The 21604-nt window shown below is 46.3% G+C and overlaps 1 protein-coding gene across 1 annotated transcript; it reads right to left on the minus strand.

Annotated features, from left to right (window-relative positions):
* Positions 1-13006: 13006 nt before the first annotated feature.
* LOC144752862 (uncharacterized) lies at positions 13007-14905 on the minus strand. Its single transcript, XM_078640698.1, has one exon. It carries the CDS (start codon positions 14903-14905, stop codon positions 13007-13009), a length of 1899 nt encoding a protein of 632 aa, XP_078496824.1.
* Between the last annotated feature and the right edge of the window lie 6699 nt (positions 14906-21604).

The following is a 21604-nucleotide window of genomic DNA, read 5'->3' on the forward strand; positions in this document are numbered from 1 at the left end:
CTTTTATCGGCCTCACTTCTTACTGCAGACAATGGATTCCTCAGTATGCATTTCTAGCCAAGCCACTGATACAGTTAACGACACAGGAGGCAGCCGTATCGACTGTCCTCCCTTGGACATCTGAACATACACTTAGTTTCAATGAGTTAAAGAAAGCTCTATGCCAAGCTCCAGTTCTAGCTACACCGAACTACAGTAAGCCTTTTACACTTTTTGTCACAGAACGTGAAGGTACAGCATTATCTGTTCTCACACAAGATCAAGCAGGACAGTACAAGCCCTGTGCTTTTTTTTCGAGCACACTAGATCCTGTAGCCCAGGCTCTGCCTGCGTGCCTCAAGTCAGTTGCAGCCACAGCACTAGCTATCAGACAAAGTGATTCCATAGTGTTAGGACATTCCTTGACAGTACAAGTTCCACACTCTGTGGAAGTTCTTTTAAACCGAACACAGACTCAGCACTTGACAATTGCACGTTTAACAGGTTATGAACTGACACTGTTCCAGCCACACATAGAAATCAGACGCTGCAACGTTTTAAATCCTGCAACACTGTTACCATCAGTTAATTCAAATTCTGCCACACACGACTGTGTGGAAGTAGTTAACATTATGACAAAGCCAAGACAAGATCTGACCGATATTCCATTACCAGATCCCGACCTGACACTTTATGTGGATGGTTCATGTATGAGAACAAGTACAGGAGAACTAGTAGCCGCGTATGCAGTGACTACTGACACTGAAGTTATAGAAACACACCGTATTGACACTCTGTCCGCTCAAGCAGCAGAGCTAGTCGCTCTGACCCAAGCCTGCATACACGCTAAGAACCTGAAAGTTAATGTTTACACAGATTCACGTTACGCATTTGGAGTTGTACACGACTTCGGAGTGCTCTGGCAGGAGAGAGGTTTCATGACTTCTCATGGAACCAAGATTCAGCATGGTCTCCTTATTCAAGCTCTGTTAGATGCCATACATTTACCGACATCTATTGCTATCATGAAGTGCAAAGCACATACGAAAGTTACTGACACTATTTCCCAAGGTAATGATCTAGCAGATCGCACAGCCAAGCTTACAGCACAGACTCCAGACATTTCAGTTAACCCGACACAGACACATATTCCAGATCCGACTACATGTATGACAGTTAAGGACCCTACTCAAGACGTCATAGATATCCAGTCACATGCTACTCCCGATGAAATCAAGAAATGGTCCGAACAAGGAGGGGTCCAGACAGATCAGGGATGGGTAACGAAGGGTAGAGCCACATGGTTTCTCCCCGACTCTATGGTTCAAGTCATTATCAATACCGCACATAGTCCAGCACATTTAGGAGAAAAAGCTATGTTAGATAGTATCCAGAACATTTGGTTCAACAAGCATTTACGAGCTGCAGCTAAGCAGAAGGTCCGTACCTGTATGATATGTTGCCAGTTTAATCCAGGTAAAAGTGTCCCGGTGGAACAAGGTGGATTCCAGCCCCCTGACCACCCTTTTGAAGTCCTCCAGATGGATTATATTCAGATGGAGCGATGTTGAGGTTTCAAGTATGTCCTCGTAGTTGTATGCGCTTTGTCCAGGTGGACAGAGGCATATCCAGTCCCAGATTACACAGCCGCGACCACTGCCAAGCAGTTGGTTCGTGAATTCTTCCCCCGCTACGGACTCCCTAGAGTCGTATATTCTGATAACGGCCAGCCATTCTCATCCGAGCTTATGAAACATATTTCCCTGTTGTTAGGGTACCAGTGGAAGTTCCATTGTGTACGCCATCCAGAAGCAGCTGGTCTAGTAGAGAGACATAATCAGACCCTGAAAATCCGAATTGCCAAAGTATGTAAAGAGAAAGGTGTAGACTGGCTAGTAGCTCTGCCAGTCGCTTTGTTTTATATGCGCATGGTCGCACATTCCAGATCAGGTCTGTCTCCGTACGAGGTCGTATTCGGCCGCCCCCCTAACATGTGGGGTACACCTAGACCTCGAAGTATTACCGATGTTTCAAGTAATATGCTGACAGATTACCTAGCTTCCTTGATGTCTGCCCTCAACTCTTGTCGTTCACAGGTTGCTGCCGCATTTCCAGACAATACCGAGGTGGCACCGCATGAAATCGTTCCCGGATGCATGGTTCTTGTGAGGAACTTTGATCGTTCAAGTCCGCTGGAGCCTCGCTGGAAGGAACCCAAACAGGTCCTCCTGGCCACCCGTACTGCCGTCAAGCTGGAAGGCAGGAAGGGCTGGGTCCATTTGTCACATGTGAAAAGATTTTTTGAATTGAAGTCTGTTACCAAGAACATTACCGAGGATTTGAAAGACTGCCAAAGTACTATTCTTAAGGACTGTCCCGCAAAAGACTATGATACGAATCCCTCCCTGTTAGAGAAAACTCCGCAACAGGAGTATAAGCTAAAATTAAGGTCTAGTAAAATAAGTCAGCCAGTTTGATTGTCTAAGTCCTCCCCTAGGTGAAACGGTTAGACCGGTTTCTGACATGTATAAAATAGACCCCCATAGTGAGAGAGTTAGTCAAAACTCAATCCGATGTATCGTTTTTCTAAGTTTCATATTGTTTTTCAGCCTTATGTTTACCTGCACAGGTTATGCATTTTATTTGTATTTTCCAGTTCCTCATGTAAATACGTCTTCTATTGCTACAGTAGAGCACACGTTTAGTGATCTGCCTCCTCATGAACTCTCTTATCGTCTTGCTATGCGTAATAATTCCTTTATCCGCATGTTACATTATTCACACCAGACCAGCAATGCCACTAATTGTTGGGTGTGTGGTCGACTCCCCCCTTTCCAGACACCGAAGGGAGTTCTGCCACTCTTTCCTTATCCATTTTCACATAATGGTTCGTGTGGAGCATGGTCCACGTTAACGTCATCCTCAACAGATATGTCTTTTCTTAACAGTACATGTTTTCCAGACAAGCAAGGTCTTCCCCACAGAACAGGGTTAGATCTAGAAAATGAAGTTTATAATTTAGGTAATTATTCTTCGAATTTCATGGTCCTGAATGTTCAGTCTGATTCTACTCCAGACTTACCTGCTATGTCAGTACTACCAGTCAAAGGTGAATTATGTGTCCGAAAGAATGGTTCCGTACATGTAGGACATAGTGATTGTACTACTATTGTCAAGTATAGTGACAGTAGGAAATCTATTTTCAAAGCTTCACGTCATTCCTATTTTGTTTGTGGTCAAACCGCATATGTTCGTCTGCCCCTCGATTGGGATGGTATCTGTTACATTGCCTTCCTACTGCCACCAGTTTTTCTAGCCCCACCTGACTATCATAGGAATTCCCACCTAGTACATACTAGACACAAGAGAAATCTCCCGATTGTCGATTATACTGAAACTGCTCTAGAACAATACATAGATATCAATAAAGGTGCCTTTCCCTACTTAGGTACTGTCGTGAATAGTAAACTGATACGTAGATTAACCAGAACCCTTGAAGCAGTAGTGATTGAGACTACTTCTGCTCTAAGTAACTTAACCGAAGAGCAATCCTTTATGAGAATTGTCGTGCTCCAGAATCGTCTCGTCCTTGACGTCATACTGGCCGATAGGGGCGGGGCCTGTAGAGTCATCGGATCTAGTTGCTGCATTTTCATTCCTAATAACGCGCCGTCTGTTTATTCAGCTATAACCAGACTCCATAAAATTGCCCATATGTTACACCAAGATCCAGGCACCTGGACATGGTCCGGTTGGTTCTGGAATATGATTTCCGCCTGGGGATGGAAAGTATTGTCATTTCTAGGTATTGCAGTAGCGATCATATTCAGTTGCTGCCTCTGTTTACAATGTGGCCCTGCGATTTGCGGCATTTGTGCTACCTCTTGTATTCCTAGTCCCAAGTCCCGTTCTGAATTCCGTTCCAAGAATATTCGAGACGAGCAAATGATACTGTATGAAATAATAGATGGTATCATGAATATTGATGTTTCCTGATGGAAACGTAGTGACAAGGAGGGAATGTGGAAAAGTAAATTTTGCCATGTTCTGTGTCCCTACGTGTCCCCCATCTTATGTTATGTGTGCATGATTAATATGCATATGTATTCCCTATGTTTGATTAAAGACGCAATTACAGTTGTGTCCATCCCTAGTATGCCAGTTTCCAGTTCTCATGAAAACTACGAGTATTAGGCCTATGTAAAGTTACGTTGCCACGTTTCTCAGTGTGCACGTTATTTCATTGTAAAGTCCCCGTTTTCTAGGCCTCAAAAAGGGCCCGGACACCAGATTCAGCTCCTGTCTCCTGAACCCTCGCTGAGGAGCGATACAGCCCCCACCTGTATCCTCGACCCTTCACTTACTTCCTGCCTCACAGTGCCCGGCTCGGCCTGGCTCTGCCTACGAGTCTGCCAAGAGTATGTTATGATTCTAGTTATCAGTCCAGCCCTCCTTCTCTGCATTCCTAAGCTACTGAACCGCATCAATAGTTCCCGTCATCGTCTAGCCTTTACGTCTCCATGTAAGAGAAATACTGTATTAATGATCATTTAATATTCCTCAACACGCACTACATGTAGAATAATGCATGCTTCAGTCTTAGAGTCTGTTAGCCTTTACCCCGATAACTTTTGGATTCCATCAACATGTTCTCTAAACATTAGATACTAGATAGGGTTTAGGTACATGTTGCCCTGACTCTCCAGACTTCAGTCTCTGCTCCTAGCACAGAGTTCATAGCCCCCAGCTTCTCCTAGTAACACGTCATTGTCAGTTTGCGCGCACCATTAGGTTAGAGGTCCCGGCTCCTTAGGTAGCCCCCTCCATTTTTCCGCCCCATTAATGACATATTCTATTACGTTTACATCACATGTCTATGTATACGCCTTGTTACACCCACTTTCACCCTTATCTTTCGCGACTGCTATTGACCACACCCACTGCTCCGCCTATTGTATTCACTGTAATGCAACTGTTTTAGTATATATGCTTGTGTACTGTTATTAAAGTTAGTGCGCTCATTCCCTGTCCCCCCCGCAGGGCCCTGCCATCCTGTTCCCGTGCAGGTTGTCCTGTTCCTGTCCTTATGCTGTATTAAACCTGCAAACTCCTACTACCTCGAATCTTGACTCTTATTTATTGAGCTATCTGTTATTGCTATGTCCAGTCAAACCTAGATCTGGTATTATTTATTTATATACCACAGGTCCCTTGCTCACTTTGCCCAAATCAATCAATCAGACATTTGTAGAGCGCACTACTCACCCGTGACGGCCTCAAGGCGCTGAGGGGGTAGGGGAGCTGCTACTGTTCGAACAACCAGGTCTTGAGAAGTCTCCTGAAGGTCAGCAGGTCCTGGGTCTGCCGCAGGTGGATGGGGAGGGTGTTCCATGTCTTGGCGGTGAGGTGGGAGAAGGATCTACCGCCGGTGGTCGTTCGGTAGATGCGTGGAATGGTGGCAAGGGTGAAGTCAGCGGAGGGAAGCTGGCGGTTGGGAGTGTAGAAGGTGAGTCGTTTGTTGAGGTATGTTGGTCCGGCGTCGTGGAGTGCTTTGTGAGCTTGGGTGAAGAGCTTGAAGGTGATCCTCTTGTTGACGAGGAGCCAGTGCAGGTCCCTCAGGTGGGCAGTGATGTGGTGGGGGATGTTGAGGACGAGGCGTGCGGAGGCATTCTGTATGTATTGAAGTCTCTTCTGGAGTAGTCTAGCCTGCTGGTGACAAGGGCCTGGGTGACTGTCCTGGTTCCAGTGGGGATCCATCTGTAGATCTTGCGGAGCATAGGGAGGGTGTAGAAGCAGGAGGAGACGGCATTGACTTGCTGGGTCACTGACAGTGATGAGTGCCGGATGAATCCCAGGTTGCATGCGTGGTTGGTGGGTGTCGGCGCATCTCCCAGCGAGGCTGGCCACCAGGAGTCGTCCCAGGTGGAGGTGGTGGAACCGAGGATTAGGCCCCAGTCTTGTCAGAGTTCAGTTTCAGGCCACTGCTCTTCATCCATTCGGCGATGGCCTTTATTCCTTCGTGGAAGTTGGTTTTGTCGGTGGCGGGGTCTTTGATGCGGGAGATGATCAGCTGGGTGTTGTCGGCATATGAGATGATGTTGAGGTTGTACGATCGGACGATGTTGGCGAGCGGTGTCTTGTAGACGTTGAAGAGGGTCCGGCTGAGGGATGATCCTTGGGGTATGCCGCAGGGGATTTTGGTGGCTTCGGATCTGAATGGAGGGAGGTGGACTCTCTGGGTTCTGTCGGTGAGGAGGGAGGTGATCCAGTCCAGGTCTTTGTCGTGGATCCCTGCGTTGTGGAGGAGTGTGAGTAGGGTGTGGTGGCAGACGTGTCGAAGGCGGCCGAGAGGTCTAGGAGGTTGAGGGCTGCAGTTTCGCCGTTGTCCAGCAGGGTCCTGATGTCGTCTGTGGCGGCGATGAGAGAGGTTTCGGTGCTGTGGTTGCTGCGGAATCGGGACTGGGATGAGTCCAAGGTGTTGTTCTCTTCGAAGAAGCATGTAAGTTGTCTATTGACAATCTTCTCGATGACTTTCGCCTGGAACAGGAGGAGGGATATGGGCAGGAAGTTCTTGAGGTCCTTTGGGTCTGCTTTTGGTTTCTTGAGTAGGGCGTTGATCTCTGCGTGTTCCCAGCTTTCCGGGAAGGTGGCGGTCTCGAATGAGCTGTTGAAGACATTTCAGAGTTGGGTGCAATGATGGAGCTTACTTTGTTGAAGATGTGGTGAGGGCAGTGGCCTGAGGGTCAGCCGGAGTGGATGGTGCTCATGGTTTTGATGGTGTCTTCGTCGTTGACGTGGTTCTAGGAGAGCAGGAGGCCGGTGTGACTTGGGGGTGGTGAGTCTAAGGTATCGGCGGCTGTCGGGGGGGTCTGAGTGTTGAGGCTGTCGTGGATGTCTATGATCTTGCAGTGGAAGAAGGTGGCTCGAGAGTCGCAGAGGTCTTGTGACAGCGGGAGGTTGTTGGAGCTGGAGTTGGGGTTGGCGAGTTCTTTTACGATGTTGAAGAGCTCTTTGGTGTTGTGTGCGTTGTTGTCGATACGTTCCTTGAAGGAAGTCCTTTTGGCTGTTTGGATGAGTTGGTAGTGCCTGCGGCTGGAGTTCTTGAGGGCTGTGTGGTTGTCCGGTGTCTGTTCGTTGTGACATTTCTTCTGAAGTCTTCGGCAGGTCTGCTTGGATGCCTGGAGGTCGGCAGTGAACCAGATGTCCCTTCTGTTGATGCGTCTGTTTGAGGGTTTTTTGATCGGGGCGAGAGTGTTGGCGCAGTCGCCGATCCATTACCTGAGGTTGCGTGCGGCTGTGTCGGTGTGGTCGGTTGGTGGGTCTCGGGCAAGGGTGGAGATTATCTGGTCTTCGGTGACCTTGTTTCTGCTGCGGTGGGGGATTCGTTGCGCATGGTCGTGTGCGGTGTTTTTCTTGAAGGAGGAGTGGATGAAGCGATGTTCGGTCCAGTGAGTTCGGTGGTGTAGCTGAAGGTGACATGGCTGCTGGCGGAAAAGATGGGGTCCAGAGTGTGTCCGGCGGAGTGGGTGGGTGACGTGACGAGCTGTTTGAGACCGAGGTTAGCGAGGTTGTGCAGCAGTGTGGTGGAGTTGCTGTCATTGACATTCTCGAGGTGGAAGTTCAGGTCTCCGAGGAGGATGTAGTCTGTGGAGACCAAGGCGTGCGAGCTGACAACATCTATGATGGAGTCACTGAACTGTGTCCAGGGGGTCTGTAGACGAGGGTTCCTCTGAGGGTGGTTTTGGGGTTGATGTGGATCTGGAAATGCAGGTGTTCGCCGGTGCTGAGGGAATCATCGATGTTGGTCGAGATTCTAAGGGTATTTCTGTGGACGATGGCGATTCCTCCTCGCGGTCTGTTGGTCCTGTTCCTGCGGGTGATCTTGTAGCCATACGGGATGGCTATGACAAAATCGGGTGCCGATGAGGGGTTCACCCAGGTCTCCGTCAGGAAGGCGACTTCCGAGGAGGATGAGTCGAGTAGGTCCCAGAGTTCGAAGGCGTGCCTGTGGATGGAGCGGGTGTTGAGCAGTATGCATCTGAGATGGTTGTGGCCTGCCCTGGTGGGAGGGGCAGGATGTGCAGGTGTTCGTTGGCTGGTGAAGCTGCAGTTTCGGCAGGTGAAGGGTCCGTGGGTGTGCTTCGGGGCAGCCTGGAAGCATGTCGATGTATGTCCGTCGTTGAGTGTGTGGAGGAGGTAGGCGTCGTAGCGGCATCGTGGCTCTCGTGGGGGAAAGAGGGTCTCGTGCTGGGCGCGGTCCAGGCGTGGACGGGCGCAGACGGGCTTGCCGTAGGCGCGCCTTCGGCCGCAAACCGACTGCCATTAAGAAGGGGAGAAGAGCTGGGAGGCGGGTGGGAGTGCGAATGGGCAAGTGAGGGGGCCGGGGTCGCAGGTGGATACAGTGGTGGGAAAGCGGAACCAGGGATCTACGGGGAGAGGAGGGCGGGAAGACAAAAGCAAAACAGTAGCCCAGGAGGGCAGGAAAATAAAAATAAAATAAATGACGAATGCAACACAGTAGCCCAGAAGAGTGGGCCAACTACAGCAAAAAATGGAGCGGGCCCAGGGGCGCCACAGGAGGCAGTAACTCGTAGCAGCAGCAGCGGGGGGGGGGGGGAAACACGGGCACAGACAGGTGGAGCTAGCTGTGCGGTGTGGGGAGCAACCAGCCTGAACACAGGGCCAATGGCCACTCACCTCACCACGGCTGCCATTATGAAGGGGAGGTGGGAGCAGCTGGGAGGCGGGTGGGAGGGCGAATGGGCCAGCGACGGGGGCGGGCCACAGGAGATGCAGCGGTGGGAAAGCAGAACCAGGGAACTACGGGGAGAGGAGGGCGGGAAGACAAAAGCAACACAGTAACCCAGGAGGGCAGGAAAATAAAAAGAAAAGAAAAGACAAAAGCAACACAGTAGCCCAGGAGGGCAGGAAAATAAAAATAAAATAAAGGAAAAATGCAACAGAGTAGCCCAGAAGAGTGGCCCAACTACAGCGAAAACCGGGAGCGGGCCCAGGAGGCACGAACGGCATCAGCGGGGGGGAAATACACAGGCACACACAGGTGAAGCTAGCTGTGCGGCGTGGGGAGCGCCCTACCTCGACACAGGCTCAAAAACGGTCCTAGGATGCTTGTTTCCGGTCCAGGGAAGGCCTGACTTGGCAGTTTGGGCTGGACTGTTTACATAACGCACAGGGTCAAGACTGATTTGCATATAGCTGGGTTTGAACTGGGGTGGCAAACGGAGCTATAGAGAGATGATGGATAAAACCCTGATCTGTGACTGGAGGAGAGGGGTCTGGAAAGTTTCAGCTCTCCATCCATCTTCTTCTTGTATTTGCCAAATATCCTCAGGCATCTGCCTCAGTCAGCCCAAATATCCTGATAGTGGTGTGTCTATGAGTCAGCCCAAAAGTCCCCTTAGTAAGGTAACGATGAGTCAGCCCAAATACCCTCATAGCCATGTGCCTATGAGTCAGCCCACATATCACCAGGACATGGGTCCTGGGCTCACTGTGCCACTGGAATATAGCTATCCTGGCTGAAGAGGGTTGAAATTCTGAAACCGATCTTAGAATGCTAGTTTCTGGTCCAGGGAGGACCTGGCCTGGCAGTTGAGGCTGGACTGTTACCATGAGACACAGGGTCAAGACTGATTTGCATATGGCCAGGTCTAAACTGGGGTGGCATGGTGAGCAAACGAATGATGGACTTAACAGAGATCTCTTGACTGGGGGGAATGTTTTAATTTGTTTTGCATTCCGTCCATCAATTGTGTGTCTTTTGTTTTCTCGCCCTAAGTGCGCCAGGCATGCCCAAACGTGGGTGCTGGGCTCATTGTGCCACTGGAATCAAGCTATCCTGGCTGAAGATGGGTGAAACCCCAAAACCGGTCCTAGGATGCTTGTTTCCGGTCCAGGGAGAACCTGGCTTGGCAGTTCGGGATGGACTGTTCACATGAGGCACAGGATCAAGACTGATTTGCATATGGCCTGGTCTAAACTGGGGTGGCATGGTGAGCAAAAGAATGATGGATTTAACCCAGATCTCTTGACCGGTGGTGAATGTTTAGATTTGTTTTGCATTCCGTCCATTAATTGTGTGTCTTTTGCTTTCTCGCCCTAAGTGTGCCAGGTATGCCCAGACGTGGGTCCTAGGCTCACTGTGCCACTGGAATGAAGCTATCCTGGCTGAAGAGTGGCGAAACCACGAAACCGGCCTTAGGATGCTTGTTTCCAGTCCAGGGAGGACCTGGCTTGGCAGTTCAGGCTGGACTGTTCCCATGAGGCTACTAATCAATTCAAAAACACTGGTAGGGAAACGAGGAACTGCTGAAACAGAAGCATAATGTACATCCCACATTACATTCAATTCAATTTGACTTTATTCAAAGATAAACAGACTAGTTAAAAGGATTGCATAGTTTTCTACACCAATATTTAAATAAAAAGTGCAGAAATATTTACCAGCAGCATCTTTAACCCTATGTGTGACATGAATTGTTCGGCTTACAAAGTAACTTTTTGATCTAAAGTTTACAAACGTAATTAATTCCTCTCTTGTTTCAGTATGCTTCAAACTTAGTCACTCAGTACAGAACGCCCAGGTCATCTGATGTTAAGAGGAAAGTTATCACATATTAATTGCTTCTCACACTAGCTTTTTAAAATAAATGTCATTGTTATTTTAAGGGTACCAAAACATAGCCCAGCACATGTCTGCTTAGAAATTGCTACTCTTTTTTACTGTTATCTGTTGCTTTGGCATCACAGCAACTAAGTATCATAGGGACTGGGTCAACCTCGTTATTTGCAGTGAAAGCTACAGACAGATATCTTTGGATGAACAAACCATTTAAATCAGTGGAACATTTTCAGTACTTTCAGTCTGGGGGAACAAGTCAATTCTCAGTGAACTCCCGCCATTTCATGCTGGACTGGTAGCCATGTGGCTAGGAAGTGGCATTTCATTAGTTACAGGCTGAGATTCTGATCTGTCATTGTTTCGCAAACCTTTCAACACCAAAAACGCCCAAATGGATAGACCTCTGGCTCATGCATGTGCTGTGCTCATCCCGGTGTGTAACAGTTTACTTTACAAGTTCCAAAACTGACCTTGTTCCAGACTGCCGGATGTAGACTTAGCAAAGTGACTGCATCTCTTACCATCTTTATAAACATATCAGATAGTAGCTATTTCCAAGATAACCAGAAGCAGTAAGATAAAAAAAGTTTTGAGGTCCTTTGGTATAACAATTCATAAAAGCAAATAGATTCATTTTTAGATATGTATTTCTGGTGCCAATGCTTTGGTTCACTAAATTATCAAAGTCTCAGTCTTACTCTAGTAATGCTATTCAATCATATTAATTTGTACATAGGGTTCCCTAACTTGACAAGTGCTGAAGACAAAAAAACATAAATTTTTTTTAACATGTAAAATCTGAACATCATACAGCGGCAGCCTTCGTGACTTTCATTAATGATCCCTCACTCTTCTGAAGAGAGGACCTGTGCGCAGCCTGACAATCGTACAGGGTGCAGCTTCATGAATTTAAGGGGTTGCTGTTCCAACACACAACAAGAGAGAAATTCCCCTTAACGGCCACAAACTCTAAATGTCAGTATACCTCAAATTGGTGACAAATGTTAACCATACATAGCATTCTTTCGAAAAGGTATACATTTTATTGCATTATATTATAATTCATTCATTTGCTAATACATCAAAAGTTCTATACCATTCTTTATAAAGAAGACAATTTTTTTGTAAATATAGTTTTTTTTAAATAAATCAGGAAAATAGAAAAAACATGATAAAAAAACATGTAATGTCCAGCGATATACAAATTTTATATACAAATACACATAATTTTATTATCCCCCTGGAGAGAAACAAAGATCACAATGCTATCTATCACACAATCAACATTCACAACATTCTCACCCTATCTACATACATCACCACACCATATGCAACAAGGAAGATAAAATCATGAATACAGGTCTCAACACTCAATGTGCGACCCCGCACTTGGTCGACGCGCGTTTCGGCAGCTCAAGGCCACCTTCTTCAGGACCTCTTCCAATAAAAACAACCCAGGTATCCAGGGGATAAATAGGAACACATATTCTAGACTCAGGAAAGACTCATCTGCTATTATTCAATATCCAAATTAGATTTTCTGATATAATTCTCCTTTGGATGCAGCATTCACGACAGTCGATGTTCAAAAGGTCACTTCTAATCTCTTCATGCGTTGTGTTTATTATTATCTCTTCAACCGGAAATACTCTATAATTTGAGAATTATTTTCCAGATTTCTTCCGCCCGTAATGTCTGTGTCACATATATTGTAACGGACGACTATTAGTGCTTCCCAGTGTCTAGTGTGCACGTTGGTTAAAGGCGCGTCACCAGTCTGCCGTGAAAACTGGCAGACTGGTGACGCGCCTTTCAAATTAAAATAGCCGCAGCACAAGCCTCAATGCAAAAAGGCATGTTTTGAAACATCCCTGCACTGTGCGCCATGTGGTGCCCCCCAGGACCCCACAGCGGAGGGGCCCTCAAACTTACTTTTGTCTGCCTTTTCATGGTGGTCAGACCGCCATGAAAAGGCAGAGGGAAAGGGGCACCGTAATCAGGATGGCAGTCTGCGCAGGCACCGCTGCTATTCAGGGATTACCTGTCCAACTGCCACCCCGATGGGATTGCCAGTCCTGTCGTAGGCGGCGGTCATTCCCCCTGCCCACAGTGCTGTGACCGTCAGCATCGTTATCTGGCAGCTGTGCTGCGGCCCTGGATGTCGGGCAGACTGCCACCAATGGCCTGCCTGTGGCGGTCCATATGACATCATGATCTGGCCCAACGTTTTTCTTCTTTCTTACTAGTTGGGTCTTTTATCATCTACTTTTTGTTATCTGGTATTTGTATGTTGCATATTATTATAAAGTTATAATTTTATGTAATTCGTTCAACTCATAATAACTGCACGTGTTTGCTACTTGTGTGTCCGCAGATGCGTTAGTATTATTGCTGATGTACTGAAGTTCTTGCCATATTCGCTGCATCTCTAGGATTTTTTCCAAGTGTGTTTAAAAAGGTGTGTTTTTGCATATGGCTGTGTAGAATTGATAACTGACTATAGCTCTTCACACATTCACTGCACTTGAATGGTTTTCCCCCTGTGTGAGTTTGCTGATGAGCCCTTAATTCTGACGAGCTAGAAAAACTACTCCCACATTTAATGCAATGGTAAGGTTTTTCCCCAGTGTGTGTTCGCTGATGTCTTCGGAGAGCTGATATTTGACAAAAGCTCTTCACACATTCACTGCAATGGTAAGGTTTTTCACCAGTGTGAGTTTGTTGATGGCAAACGAGGTTTGATAATTGACTAAAGCTCTTCACACATTCATTGCACTTGAATGGTTTTTCCCCTGTGTGAGTTCGCTGATGAATCATTAATGCTGAATAGCCACGAAAACTACTTCCACATTCATTGCAATGGTAAGGTTTTTCCCCAGTGTGTATCCGCTGATGTCTTTTGAGAGATGATGACAGACAAAAACTCTTCACACATTCACTGCAATGGTAAGGTTTTTCACCAGTGTGTGTTCGCAGATGGCATTGTAGGTCTGATGACTGACTAAAGCACTTTACACACTCATTACAATTGTAGGGTGTACCCCCTGTGTGTGTTTGCTGATGTTTGTGTAGGTAATATGATTGACTAAACCTCCTCCCACATTCACTGCACTTGAATGGCTTTTCCTCTGTGTGTGTTCGCTCATGTTTGTGTAGGTATGATAACCGACTAAAACTCTTCACACACTCACTGCACTTGAATGGCTTTTCCCCCGTGTGTTTTTGCTGATGAACACGGAGATGTGATAACTGGCTAAAGCTCTTCACACATTGAGTGCAATGGAATGGTCTTTCCCCTGTGTGTGTTCGCTGATGATTTTTGAGGTCTGATGCCTGACGATAGCTCTTTGTACATTCACTGCAGTGATATGGCTTTTCCCTAGTGTGTGTCCGCTGATGTTTGTGTAGAGTTGATAACAGACGAAAGCTCTTCACACATTCACTGCAATTATAAGGCTTTTCACCAGTGTGTATTCGCTGATGGTATTGTAGTTGTGATAACCGACTAAAGCTCTTTCCACACTCAATACAATTGTATGGTTTTTCCCCCTTATGTGTTCGCCGATGTATTTGGAGGTGTGATAAACAACTAAAGCTCTTCACACATGCATTGCAATGGTATGTTTTTTCTCCTGTATGTATTCGATGATGTCTTTGGAGTTGTGATACACGGCTAAAGCTCTTCACACATTCATTGCAATGGTAGGGTTTTTCATCTGTATGTGTTCGATGATGTATTTTGAGGTGTGATAAACATCTAAAGCTCTTTGCACATTCATTGCAATGGTATGGTCTTTCACCTGTGTGTGTTCGCTGATGTTTTTGGAGATCTGATGACTGACAAAAGCTCTTCACACATTCACTGCAACGGTAAGGTTTTTCCCCCGTGTGTATTCGTTGATGTCTTTTTAGCGCTGAAAATCGACTAAAGCTCTTCTCACATTCACTGCACTTGAATGCTTTTCCCCCTGTCTGTGCTCGTTGATGATTACTTAATGCGGAAGAGTAACCAAAACTGCTCACAGATTCGCTGCAAGGGTGTGATTGTTCCCCTTTGTGGGCTTGTTGATGACATTGTAGGTTAAATAAACAACTAACGCTTTTAGCACATTCAGTGGTATTGAATTGTTTTTCTCCTGTGTGCATTTGCAGAGGGTGCTTTAGGTCTGATGGCAAACTAAAGCTCTCACTGCATGTCTCCGATACTTCTCTCTTGGTTAGGGTGTCTGAGTTGGGAATAGGTTTGTCTACACCCAATGATTGTGCCTCCTGAAGGGCAAACATGGCTGATAAAGCACTTATATTTTTCCCACATAACCTGTATGTGTGCGGTATTTTGCAGGTTTGCTTTCAGATTTAACAATTAAGTACAATGTTCACCAAATACATGTCACACTCATAATGTGTGTAAGGCTTTTTGTAGTAATAGTGTCTTTAGACTGGATAATCATTTTTCACAGTTACGGGTAAAGATTCATCTTCCTTCTGGTTGGTGCACATTGGGATATAAGTTTGCTTTATAGATAGCAGAACTCCTCTTTGCTTTACTCTTCAGTTGTATGGCTCCACTGTGTTGCTCTTTTTTCTGGTTCCTGTGGTTTTGCCTGAAAGAGTTTACAATACATCTAGAGCACTGAATAGTGCTTATCAGTTTAGAAAGAAGAGCCCTGCTGTAAACACATTATACCGATCCCATGATATAAGCCGGCATTGGACACCTGTTTACACATGAGGCGGTTTGTTGATGTTGTTGCCTTAATTTTCCAAAGGTTATTTCTTTTTCTTATGGAGTAGAAGTGCACAGCTCAGACTCTTACATTCTCGGAATTGCTCTTGACTGCTTCCAGGGTCTGTCAATTTATATTCAGGTCTGTCTGTCCCCGACGATGCTAATGTTTTCCCCAAATACTGGAGTTCAGGTTGTCATTGTTTTTGGAGATTTAAAGTAGTATCTTCAATATCCATAATCACTTCATGCATCCAAGGCAACTTTTCTATTGGATGTAAAGAGATGTCAAATTATTAAATGCAAATTTTAATAGAACGTGAATACTCAATGTTTTACTGGTTGTAAAAGAAATGTTTTCTTTACCATATTGGGTACAAGGGATATTTCACTATACACAGATATTTGATTAACAGTTCTGTTGAGCAAGTCACATCTTATTTACTTTTGAAAAGGAGGTGATTTACCAGCTTTCACACGGTAACTTAGTAAAGAAAGGGTGCTCACAGGGTACCCGCATGCAAGAGGTAAAGATTTAGGATGTATATGGACAAGATTTCATTGAAACCAGAACAGATTGTGGAAAAAGGAATGTGCTGCTGATACTTATGTTTTAGGAAGAATAGAACAAAGATAGCTCTTCTGGAAGTGCATAACAAAACAAAATCTTCAGGAAGTATATACCAAAGGTAACTCAGGATGCAATGTTACCAAAGCAGTGGAGTGGCTTACTGTATGCACACAGCAGAAGTCAGGTAATGAATCAACTAACAGTCAGTGTCCATGGTTGGCAGTGTGGGTATCGCAAGCTTGATTACAGAAGCTTGCCTGATAGGTACAAACAAAGGAAGTGCAAAGGTTAGTCCTTATGAGGTGCAAACAGAGGAGATGCAAAAGTAGGTGCTTATGAGGGACAGAGGAGGTGCATAGATCGGTGATTATGAGATACAAACAGGGAAGGTGCACAGGTAGGTGCTTATGAAGTATAAACAGAGGAGGTGCACTGGTAGATGCTTACGAGATACAGATGGAGGAGTTGCACAAGTAGGTGCATGTTCCTCTCTGGGTCAGCTTCCATCCTTACCGGGCGGGGTATTGGTGTACACTGTAACCTATTCCTGCTGCCTCACATGGGCGCTTGCTGAGTGGGTGTTACCACTTTCATCCTTTTCCTAAAGGGAGCAAAACCTCAGAAAACACAACACCTGGAGGCTACTTGCCTTGAGGGGAAGATACAGGTCAGGGTCTAGGTGTCAGGCAACATAAGACAAAGAAATCCTAGAAAACACTGTTTCTCCGGGTGTCCCCACAATAGATCCAAAGGTTAATTTGCTGTCAGTTCACTCTCCCTAACTCAGATTCCTTTCCCAGTGCCCCATGTGCTACACCTGCCTCTAGACACTCTTCCGGTAATACTGGTTCGCTCTCTTTCTACAAATTATCGTTGTAGGTTTGAGGCCTGCTATAGAGTTTGTCGGACAGGTAACTCCTTCACAAATGTGACAGGTATCCCATCTGCTCTCCTTATTAGAACTGCCACAGGATATGATGAGCTTGTAATGAGGTGGGTGGGATATCTGTCATGTTCTGAGACCTCGTAACCAGTCTGCCAAACTCTAAACCAAGCTATTGGTGCACATTCTGCCTGGTGTTTGTTCAGTGTTGGAAAGTCTTAATTTTATAAAAGAGACCATATTATCTCACTATGGCTGTGAGTTGTGGTCATAATACCACCCCTGCCATGTTTATTTTTTCTTCTTTTCCCAGCTCCTGTCACTTATGCTCAAGAATTGTCCAGAGTCTAGTTTACTATTGGTTAACTATGATGTTTCCAGTGATGGATGCTCTTCACTATGCTGAATGTGCGTCGGCAGAGAAGAGGACTGGCTGCAAGCGTGGGAGGCTTAACTGTAAGCAAGAGACTCATAAGAGAAGTCTTCTGTTTTCATGCATCCCATTGGGCTCTGGGAACTGCACTCTTTATGTGACTGCACTTAACGTGGCTGCCATATAAATAAAGCAAGGGAAAGTAATGCACAATACCCTGCTCTCTGCATTTAATAAAGTTGAGACCTTCCATAACTTTACACTTAGGAAACTCTAAACTCTGAGCATGCATTCAACATATCTGTCAGAGGGGAGAAACGAAAGGAAGTGATAAAAGAGAATGCAGAAGGGAGGAAAAGGAGAAGAGAAATTGGCATAAGCAAGGGGTCAGCCTTAGAAAAATATAAAATGAAGAACTTAGTTTAGCATGCTTTTAGACCTCTAATTTCAACACTTTCAGGAAGGGAGCGGGTCAGATATGAATTTGTTGTGGGTACCATATATTCAGACCACTGCACCACAGGGCCTATTGAGGGTAGATGTCTGTCAAATGAGGGGACCTGAGATGAAGATCCACTTCCTAGAGTTCTGTTCTTGCCCGATAGCCCAGGCCTTCATTTTAATGCATCAGATTTTACCACTGCATTTATTAAAAGGGATAGTTCTCAAACATGAACTTAGAAAACATTTATGCTTTCCCTACCGTGACAACAATACCATCAGTTGTCATGTACACCATCTATGTGACCTGGGTTATTATTATACATGGAACAAATGATAGTTCATGAAATCAAGCAAAAGAGATTCTGTACAGTGCACATCCTGAGCCCATGCATTTCAAGGTGCTCTCATATGTGGGGATCATGAAGTAAAAGGATCCAAAGTAAAATAAAACAATTGCCTAGAATCACACAATTTGGTAAAGCAGTGATGCCTGGATGGATCCCTGTTTTTCTAATTTCAGAATGTGCAATTCAGCAAGTAGAGGGGTATCTTCTTCGCTCTCTCATTTTATAAAACAAGTTAGTGTTAATTCTTGGGGCATGAGGTTTATGCGTGGGTGGCAGAGAGAAGGCTCAGCTTAATTTAACCCGAGTAACCAAGCAAATCCCGAGCTGAGCTAAAGCCAGGCATCTGGTTTGAGCCTTCACTGGTGATTTGACTATCACTAAAACATTTAGTGAAGCAGGAATACCAACACCACAGCGCCTGACTCTTTGTTTCAAGATTCATAACTTTCTCACTATACCATATTTTAGCGAGTGAACTATGAGACTGGGTGTTCTCTCCCTTCGGGTAAAATAAAATGATTAATATTTTACAGCTCTGTTTATCATCACACACTTACTACCGGTGTTTTATTTGATTTATGTTTTTCGTATCTCTGTTGAAGAAAAGGGAACAGATAAATATGTTTAAAAATGATCAGCCGGATGGGGGGTGTTGGGGGACGAGGGAGGGAGGGCAGACCGCTGTCTCCCAATGGTTTATTGTTTATGGCCGCCCATGGGCCGCTGTTTTTTGTTTTAATTGACATCAATCAATGTACACGCGTCACCGCTGATGACATAACAATTAGCAGACAAAATGCAACCCAATGCCCCGGCTAGGAGAGGCTGCCTGCCCTGGGATCCAGGTATACCTGCATTAGTCTCCCACATACAATACCCACCCGGATGATGTCCACCTTACTTAGACCCCTCCACATTGTGTCGTGGAACGTCAACGGCCTGCTAGACCGCATAAAGCGAACTGCAGTCCTCTGCAGCGCCACGCCCCACGCACCCAACATCCTCTTTCTACAAGAAACGCACCTTTTAGGCACTCAGTGCACTTTTCTTGCTTGTTATGGGTTCGATAGGATCTGGCACTCACCTTTTACAAGGGGTTCCTGGGGGGTGACCATACTGCTCCGTAAGGTCACAGGTTGAGACTGATGCGCAAGGCCACTATGTGGCCCTGGTCGGCAGGATCCAGGGGCTTCTTCTTAATCACGTATCTCTTTACATTCCCCCCGCCACAATGCCCGCTGCCCTCTGGCGACTCATGCTCCTAGTCTTCACCCTTCCCCAGGGCCTGACGGTCATCAGAGGTGACTTTAACGCTGTTATGCACTCCTTTCGTAACGCGACAGGCGTTCCTTCTATGTCCCGCCTTGCCTCTGCTAAGCGCCTTTCTGATTGGTCCTCCGCCCTGGGTCTCTGCGACGCGTGGAGGGTGTGGAATCCCCGGCGAGAACAGTACACCCACAGTTCCGCGCCCCATCATACTCACTCTCGTCTTGACCTGCTCCTAATGCCTGCCCTTGATTGTTCGTTGGTGTCCGGCCCACTATTTTGCCATGGGGCATCTCGGATCACTCTCCTGTCTCCCTCCGGCTTGGTAACGCCCCCGATGGCGTTTGTACGACTTGAGAATGAACGCCTGGTTTTTGCTAGATGCCGAATTCGTAGAATCACTCGGATGGAAACTGAAGCAATACTTTGTGCTCAATATAGGATCGGTCCCCTCGCCGGGTACTCTGTGGGAGGCCGGCAGGGCCACCATGCGGGGTGTGGCCAGAGGCTTAGTCCATGTGAAGCGCATGACTCAGGTCTCCCGCCTTACACAGTTGGAGGCTCGAGCTGCCCGGTTTGAGTCAACTTAGGGGTCTACTGAGGGTGCTGATTCCGCCCGACAGCTCGCACTGCTTCGGGAGGAGATCTGCCAGATCTCCACCGAAGCCGCTAAAATGCTCTGCCGCTCTTCGGTGGCTCTAGTATATTGCTGGGGAGACAAAAAGGTCAAATTACTTCATAATCTAATTTCAAATTCCAAGGCCACTCGCATCATTCCCGAGGTCCGTGATGGGCATGGTACCCACCACTTCACCTCTCTGGCTATCGCCCAAGCCTTTGCGGAGTACTATGCCAATCTCTATGTGGGCCGATCCCCCGAGGCCTCCCTAACTGCACTGTTGTCGGAGACAGGGACCCACCTGCTGCGTCTTCCCCAAACTATCTCGGAGACTCTGGATCTCCCTTTCACTTCGGAGGAAATTCATGAGGCCATTTCTAACTTGCATTCCAGCAAGACGCCAGGACCAGATGGCTATCCGCAGGAATTCTATGCGACCCATCGCGAGTTGCTGGTCCTGAACTTGGTGGAATTGTTTCGCCATGCAGTGGAAAAATGGTCCTTTCCCCCCCGAAATGGATGTGGCCACTATTGTGGTGCTCCCGAAGACACAGCCGCCCTCTTTTACTTGTACGGACTATCGCTCTATTTCCCTCATCAACGCCAAGGTGAAAATCTTCGCTACTGTTTTAACCCAACTCCTCCGCCCTCTCTTACATGATTTGGCCCATCTGGACCACTCCGGTTTCATGCCTGCCCGGGGTACAGGGCACTGCATTCGCCGTCTCCACCTCGCACATCGCCACCGCCTTACTCCGTACTTCGCCCTGCATCATATATTGATTATATCAAAACCATTAACTTACATAACCATTGTTTTTAATCAACTGTTTTATTGCTCATATCAACAAGCATTTTCTGTTTATTTTGATTATAACATATTCAATTCAAGTTAATAATTTTTATTCAATCTTCCGTCCGCAAGTAGATCATGAAGGATAAGCATTTAACAGTTAGAGCACTCACGAAAACAGGATAAATTATGCAACATTAAAAAAACATTTAAAAAATATGTTAAGAACATGCACGAAAAAACGGTGATGTGATACATTTAGAAAGTTTTATCTTAAAAGAATCAATGGTGCATTAATAATTTTACAACAATATATTAGAAGACCAGAAGCGTAAAGTGCAGTTGTGCTCAATATAACATCAATTAAAAAAGCATTCTCCTCCTCTGGGCTAAAATACACAAATCAAGCAACAGAATGGCAAGTGTCATGATCATTAGCTTGCTGGAGAAGAATTGAGAGACACACAATTGATGGACGGAATGCAGAACAAATCGAAACAATCACCCCCAATCAAGAGATCTGGGTTAAAGCCATCATTCTTTTGCTCACCATCCCACCCCAGTTTAGACCTGGCAAATCAGTCTTAACCCTGTGCCTCATGGGAACCGTCCAGCCCAAACTGCAAAGGCAGGTCCTCCCAGGACCAGAAATAAGCAGCATAGGAACGGTTTCGGGGTTTCATTCTTTTGCTCACCATGCCACCCCAGTTTAGACCAGGGAGGACACGGCCTGGCAGTTCGGCCTGGACTGTTCCCATGAGGCACAGGGTCAAGGCTGGTTTGCATATGGCTGAGTCCAAACTGGGGTGGCGTAGTGGGCAAAGGAACAATGGATTTAACCCAGATCTTTTGACTGGGCAGAATGTTTGCATTGTCAGCATTCCGTCTAGCATTTGTTTGCTGTAACACTTTTCGCCCTAAGTGGTATGGGTATGCCCAAACGTGGGTCCCTTGCTCCCTG

Source organism: Lissotriton helveticus, chromosome 5_1 (assembly GCF_964261635.1).
Source record: "Lissotriton helveticus chromosome 5_1, aLisHel1.1, whole genome shotgun sequence".
NCBI classification, from domain to species: Eukaryota; Metazoa; Chordata; class Amphibia; order Caudata; family Salamandridae; genus Lissotriton; species Lissotriton helveticus.